The 7153-nt window shown below is 30.1% G+C and overlaps 1 protein-coding gene across 1 annotated transcript; it reads left to right on the forward strand.

Moving 5' to 3' along the window:
* The first annotated feature begins 2998 nt into the window (after window positions 1–2998).
* On the forward strand, window positions 2999–4297 carry LOC130821302 (uncharacterized). The gene has a single exon (XM_057687000.1). It carries the CDS (start codon window positions 3236–3238, stop codon window positions 4019–4021), a length of 786 nt encoding a protein of 261 aa, XP_057542983.1. The 5' UTR covers window positions 2999–3235; the 3' UTR covers window positions 4022–4297.
* Window positions 4298–7153: the final 2856 nt, after the last annotated feature.

Genomic DNA, 7153 nt, shown 5'->3' on the forward strand with positions numbered 1-7153 from the left:
TTGTTTGAATTATCTAATTACATATTTTCACAATATTAACTTTTATAACTTTTAGATTAGTATAATTCAACATACAAATGAACAAAATAATATATTGAATTGTATAAAATGTCGTAGCAAGTCTAATGAAACGGAGAAATTAAATAGTTGGGTTGCCATGAAGGACGTAACTACATAAATATGAAATATCACAAAAAAATAATTAAATACTCCTATTTAATTGGATGAATGGTATAATTTTGCAAAAGTGATCACTGTATGAAACTGTTGAAGAAAGATTCCTCTTACTAGAATTTTACTAATTAAATTTTCTCTCATTTTACTATATTTAATATTTTGACTATTAGTGAGTGAAAGTTCATACAATCTATTCTAAAAAAAATTGGTAAAACTAGTAAACATAATAAGAGAAAAATATTACCAAAATCAATTAAAAAATATAATATAAATAAAATATATAGACAAATATATAAAAATTAAATTGGACAATAACAATAAAAAAAAAAGTATAATTTTGGTTGGATGTGAATTTAACTATACCAAACTTTCTATAACACTACATTTGAATGATACATAGTATTTATCATTTAACACTAGATTACTTCTATAATTAGAATCCTACCTAAGGAATCCAATTTTATACTTCTACACGAGGAATAAATTCTAACCCCAAAAAGGCAATAAACATCATAACTATGAGTTCATGACTTTACTATTCCCCAACTCAAATAAGTAAGAGAATTGGATTTTTTTTTCTCTTACAACAAATTTCGTCTTCTTCCAGTAAAATTATGATTTTGATTTTTACTTAATCTTCCCATTAAACATTAGTCATAGCCATAGTCATCAATTTAATTTTTCGCACAAGTTAGTATATAGAGAAAAAAGGTAATAAACATATCATACTCGTACCCCTCTAAAAAGAGGACAAAGAAGAATATGCGTACACAGATCTTCTCCAATCAGACGAACCGTAAAAAAAAAAAGTAAATAATATACAACTTGCTTGAAAAGACACCTGCAATTAACCTACATAATCTTTTCATTATCTGAACATACCCGGTAATAAAAGTAAGTGTACAAAGTCAATACAATAACTAATTTTGAAATGAATACATAACTAAAAATGTTGTCATGATCAGTTGTACTTAAGCTCTTGGTAACCAACCATAAAAGTAGCCCATGGCCAATTCTTAATGGTCGTTTATATCTTTTTTGTTCTTTGTCTTTGACTAATGAGCATGAATTGGACTTGTGATGACTTAAAGAGGTGAGACGATGGAATTTGAGAAGGATATATCTGATATAATAGACACTAATATATATTATGTCTATTTTTCACCTTGTGAAATATAAATGAAATTTATCTTTGTATACTATTAAGCAAACCAATTAAAACAAGTTAAAAACGTCGTGAAAGATACCGAAAAGAATATTATTAAAGGTTTACATTTAACTAAGACTTAACATGATCTTTTTATATATAGGAGAATAAAAGTTATAAAGTCAACGTCATTAACAAATATCCTGATAAAACTATGTTTAATATATAATGCAAGTGTTCACAATAAAATTTTGGACACTTGCAAGCATGCTGGCTTGATCGAACCCTATAGCTTGGTCGAGCAAAGAAAACATAATTATTCAAGCTGTGGCATCATGGGGTAGTATAATTAAGGCCACTTGTAACGTTATGGATGGCTGTAAATTGTAATGTGCAAGTTGGTCATCGTTGCTTAGGTTATTATGGACCACGTACACCAAATGCTAACATATTATCCACTCCTTCATGTTGTAGATTTAGAACGTACAATAGTTTGGTTACCAATATCGTACTATATCTATACTCATAGAGCAACAAGCCAACAACACACCATTGTACAAGATTTATAAAAATAATAGTAAAATTAATTTATATGAAAAAATATATGTGGATAAAAAATTTAAAAGTTGCAAAAATATCATCTAAATTAAACATATTGCAAAGTAAAAATAATGGACCAATTAAAAATATTGGCAACTCATAATAGAAATAGAGGAAGTTGTGTCTAATCTTATACAATTAGGGTTTTGACATTATTATTGTAGACATATAATTGACTGACATTATTGTTGTAGATAAAATAAAATAAAAATAATGACAGAGAATTTTTACTAAGGTTTTTAAGATATATATCAAAGATTAAATATATTTATGTGAGGTTTTGTTAGATTTCTCTTATCTTTTATTATATAATGTTTAAAATTTTTTATTATGTATATCTAGAGATATTGAGAGCTCACTAGCTCTAATCTTTTTGGATTAGAGTTTTGACATTATTGTTGTATCTAGAGATATTGAAACAAATTGTTTATTAAAAAACTGTGAAAAACTAAACGGAAAGAAAGAAAAAAGAATGTAGTATATAAATTTAATACACAAAAACTTGGACGAGACGGCCTCATTATGAGATCGTCAATTTGAGCAGGCTCAATTCGCACGTGTAACAATATTTTAATTTTCTGGGCATTTATCAATTTTGACCTTAAAGGTATCAATTTTGAATATTAATACTTTAAAAATCAAAATTGAAAAATGTCCAAAAAAAAATGTCCAAGTTGTTAAACGCGCAAATTAGGCCTGCCCAAATTCACGATCTCATTATGAGGCCGTCTTGTCCAAGACTAACTAAATTTAAAAAGGAAATCATATTTAGTGACCATGAATTTTTGGCTTTTCAAAATGGTAGACGAATTTTTTTTATTCGTGTGGTGAACTAAGATTCTAATTTCCATTATATATATGGACAAAAGGTTAAGATTTTTATTAAATTTACGTTATTATTGCCTGTGTTAATAATTTTTTCATGAAAACAAAGTCACAATCACCAACATGTTTTTCAAAAATACGTTTAAAATGAGTATTTAATTAAATAAAAAGCTCAATATTTTATTTACCACATAAAAAATTTGAAAACTTAAAATCATTTATACAAATAAAAAAATATATATCTACCACGCAAAAAAATCAAAAGCTTTAATTAAGATTACATTTGGAATTTCTCATTAAATAATTCTAAAACATCGATTAATTAAAACTATCAAAACATCAAAAGACAAGGGAGGGAATAGAAGAAAAACCCTACCAATCTTTGACGTTGTCTTCAGCCCCTTTGTCCTTCCTCTCATTACCGAAAGCAAAAACCCCAATCAAAAATCAAAATCAAAATCCACCATAGCCGGCCATAACCTAATCATGAAGTTCAACAAAAGAAAAAACAAAGGCAAAGTTCACCCTTCACCTTCATCTTCATCTTCTACGACAAACAAAGAAAACCCAGTTTCATCCTTAAATCATCTTCTTCCTGCAACAATCCTTACTCTAATCTCTGTTCTTTCTCTTCAAGATCGTGAAGTGCTTGCTTACATGATTACTCACTCTCTTAAATCATCTACTCTTAACTATGCTTCTTCATCTAACCTTCAAATCAACCCCAAGAAAAAACCCACAAAAAAATCATCACCATCATCATCATCATCAACAACTTCCCATACATCTCCTAGTTTTGATTGTGATTGTTTTAACTGTTACACTACTTTTTGGTTTCGTTGGGATTCTTCACCTCACCGGGAGCTTATTCATCAAGCCATTGAAGCTTTTGAAGAACATCTTTCTTCTACTGAGAAAACTAAAATAAAGAGCCTGAAAGAGAAAGCCAGTGCCGACGTGGAGGAGAGAGATTCAAGTGGGTCTCATTCACCAGATAATTTTATCGTTGTTACCGGAGATAACGTGGAGGAGAGAGATTCAAGTGGGTCTCATTCACCAGATAATTTCATCGTTGTTACCGAAGATGACGTGGAGGAGAGAGAAACTCAGGTCATCGCCGGTGAAGAAGTAGAGAGAGAAAGTGCGACCCAAGAGAAGCAAATACATCAACAGCAACAGCGACACAAAGGATTAGCTCGGAAGGTACTCCCGGATTTCATTGGGTTTTTTCAATCTCGTTTATGGAATCGCCTTTGGCGTCCGAATGTGTAGAATTTTTTGTTAGCACAAAATGAAAAGTTCGACTAATAGAAGGAATAGGTTGTTGTTTCAATTGAATTTCTTAATATCTATGAAAGATTTTAAGGGTAATGCAATTAATTATTAGGTAAAAAATTAATGTGTTTGATATTTGGTTCATTTATTTATGTAATACTCCCTATAAATTATAAATAAATTAGAAGTACTAATTTAATTCATGTTGGTTTGGTATTTAATATCCGGATGTATACTTCATTTGCGTATGGATAGTGAAGTATATTTGTCGTACTTGTTCAATTGAAGTATATTAGTTCATTTGTTTATCTTCAAAGGTTACAATTTTTCATAAGGAGAAAATTTTAATTATAGTTTCTCATGGATATTTTAAATTTAACATTTTTATGGGAAATTATTGATGTATATAATTTTAATATATTGATGTAAATTGTCTTTTTTTTTGTTCAATAATGAATAAAGTAATGGTAAATTTTTGTTTCTTATGTTCGGGCATGAAAATACGTATTTTGACAATTAAAATTTCTCAAAGCTTTGAGAATTATTTTTCCAAAAAATTGGGAAAAATTTAGGAAAATTTCACATTGTAATTTTGAGGTTTTGAGTTTTTCAATTGATAATCAAAACTTTTTAAAAATCCACGCGGTGATCATGAGGTTTGCCATAATGCACACCGTGACCTTTTTGAACTAAAAACATTAAAAAACCTTAGGGTTATCGCATTAATTTTTAAAAAGTTTTAGTTCACGTGAAAAACACAAAATTTCAAAGTTACCACAAATTTCCCAAAAATTTATTTATTTTCTATCTAATCGAAGTGCCTCTACAGTTGTATAGATGTTTGGGTTTAAATTTGAAAATTTGAAATCTTTAAGTCAAAAAATCAAAAAATGAAAAATAATCCAACTTTCAAACTTATTCCAAAAGTAAGCGTGAAATTCCTAAATCTGAAGTTTAGGGCTATTTGCAGTTAGTAACTAAGAACACGTCAAATAAGACAAAATAGCTGCGAACAACTATTTTGACCTGTTTTTGTGAAGCATGTTGTTCGCAGTTACTAACTGCGAACATGTCAAAACAGATCAAATAGTTGTTCGCAGTTATTTTTTTAAGATAGTTTTTTAAAAAAGAGCTCATTTATTAAGAATTTGTATAATTTTTATTAATCAAATTATTCGACTCAGGTCGTATCTCTAAAAACGTCATCATAAATTTATTTTGTAGAAAGTGTTATGTTAAAATGGAGAAAAAAGGAGAAGACATTAGAGAAGAAACAAGATATAAGGAGGAAGAGGAAGATGGTAATGATTAAAGGTATTTCATTGGGGCGGGTTTATCCAATGGATTAACATTCGGGTCACTTTTAAATGGGTCATTAATGCGTTGGGTCGATTAAGAATCAGGTTATTGTTGGACTTTGATGTAAAGGACCAGGTCAGGTCAAACTGTGTATTATTGGGCTTGGTTTTATAAAAATATTCTCGTTTTATAAAATTTTTGACATTATTATTCTTATTATTTATTATTTGTTATATACATAGTCTGATTTTGTATCTCAACGATCAACGATACAAAATTAGACTAACAGATTACTGATGAACGTTTTTTTTAATGGGTTGGGGTCAAGTTTAAACGAGCTTTAACCAATCCTAACCCATGTAAATTTTATTTGGATCCGACCCACTAAAATTTTAACTGCCTCTGTCTGGCCTAGCCTAGCCCTATTAATAGCTCTAGTCACAATGGTCCATGGTGGTAGTAGCACTGATGTGGGGTAGAGCCGATAACTTAATCCTTAATGGTGATATGTTGCTGCAATAAATCCGAAATACCTCATTACATAAACCAACAATAGTCGGGTCGTCTTGTTTCTTTTTGGATATCGGAACAAAAAATAAAACCCTAACGGCCCGTTTGGTTGATGGTAATGAAGTAATGGGAATGAAATGTTGCAATGGCAATAGTAATGAGGAATGGATATAAGAATTGGTAATGAAGATTCTTTTGTTTGGTGTGCATGACTAAAGAATGGTAATGGAAGATAATATTCCATTGATTGCATTTGGTTGTTAGTAATAAAAAATGGTAATGACTCTTAGTTTCATTATTGTATATTTGTATCTAAAAGCATTATTGTATCTAATGATTCTTTTTTTACTAATAATATTTTTTTGGATAATTACATACATTACCTTTTTTTTTCTTCATTATTTTTTTCTTCAGCTCGAAACAATATTACCTTATTTTATTACCACAGTAATACTTCATTACCATTACAGCCTAATACCAGGTTGTTTGATGGTAATAAAAATAGCCCTTTTTGTTAATTTCATTACCTTATTTTATTACCATCCATTACCATTGAAGGCATCCAAACAACCAAATTTTTTATTTATTTAATTTTATTACCATTACTGCCCTCTAATACCATGTACCAAACGGACCGTAAATACTTTAGGATTGATAGATAATATAATACTTTTTGTAACACTCCTGAATTTCCGACCCCTTAACGAAACCAAAACCGTAAAGGACGAGAGGAAATTCGGGTGTTACATAAAAGAAAAGTAAAAGAATTTAGATAACGTTAAATATTAACTTTAAAAGGTGAGTAGAAATTTCAGCAGCATCTCTTTTAAAAATCGAACATGTGGTAGAGCAATTAGCACAATAAAAACATTAAATTAATCTAAGGCATCATTGCCTTTAAAAATCTCACACCACGGCGGAATGATTCGTCACCGGCTTCTCAAATCAACATGCCAAGCTTGGATCGTGGTTCCAGTGTCGACACTTGCGTTTTAAAAAATGACTTAACTCCTCAAACCATACAGAGTTATAAACTACGCAGGGGAAATACAAATATACAAGGGAGGACACAAGGCCTCATAACAAAACATATACAACCAAAGTTTACAAAAGATAACAAGAGCTACAGAATCGAAAGATAACGGTATGACACAGGTTATGCTTCGCCCTCCTCACTCTCCCCCAATGCAATGCAATGCAATGCAAAAGAAGCTCCAATACCTGCTACGCCTGTCTATGATCTTCCTGCTGCTCGACATTAGACCAAAGGCCAATGTGCCAATTTGTCATAGCAGGACAATCATAGAAAGTCATCAACAA

The sequence above is a fragment of the Amaranthus tricolor genome, chromosome 8, assembly GCF_026212465.1.
Source record: "Amaranthus tricolor cultivar Red isolate AtriRed21 chromosome 8, ASM2621246v1, whole genome shotgun sequence".
NCBI lineage: Eukaryota > Viridiplantae > Streptophyta > Magnoliopsida > Caryophyllales > Amaranthaceae > Amaranthus > Amaranthus tricolor.

Coding starts and splice junctions, on each gene's coding strand:
- LOC130821302 (XM_057687000.1), top strand. CDS start 3,236: ATGAAGTTCAACAAAAGAAAAAACAAAGGCAAAGTTCACCCTTCACCT.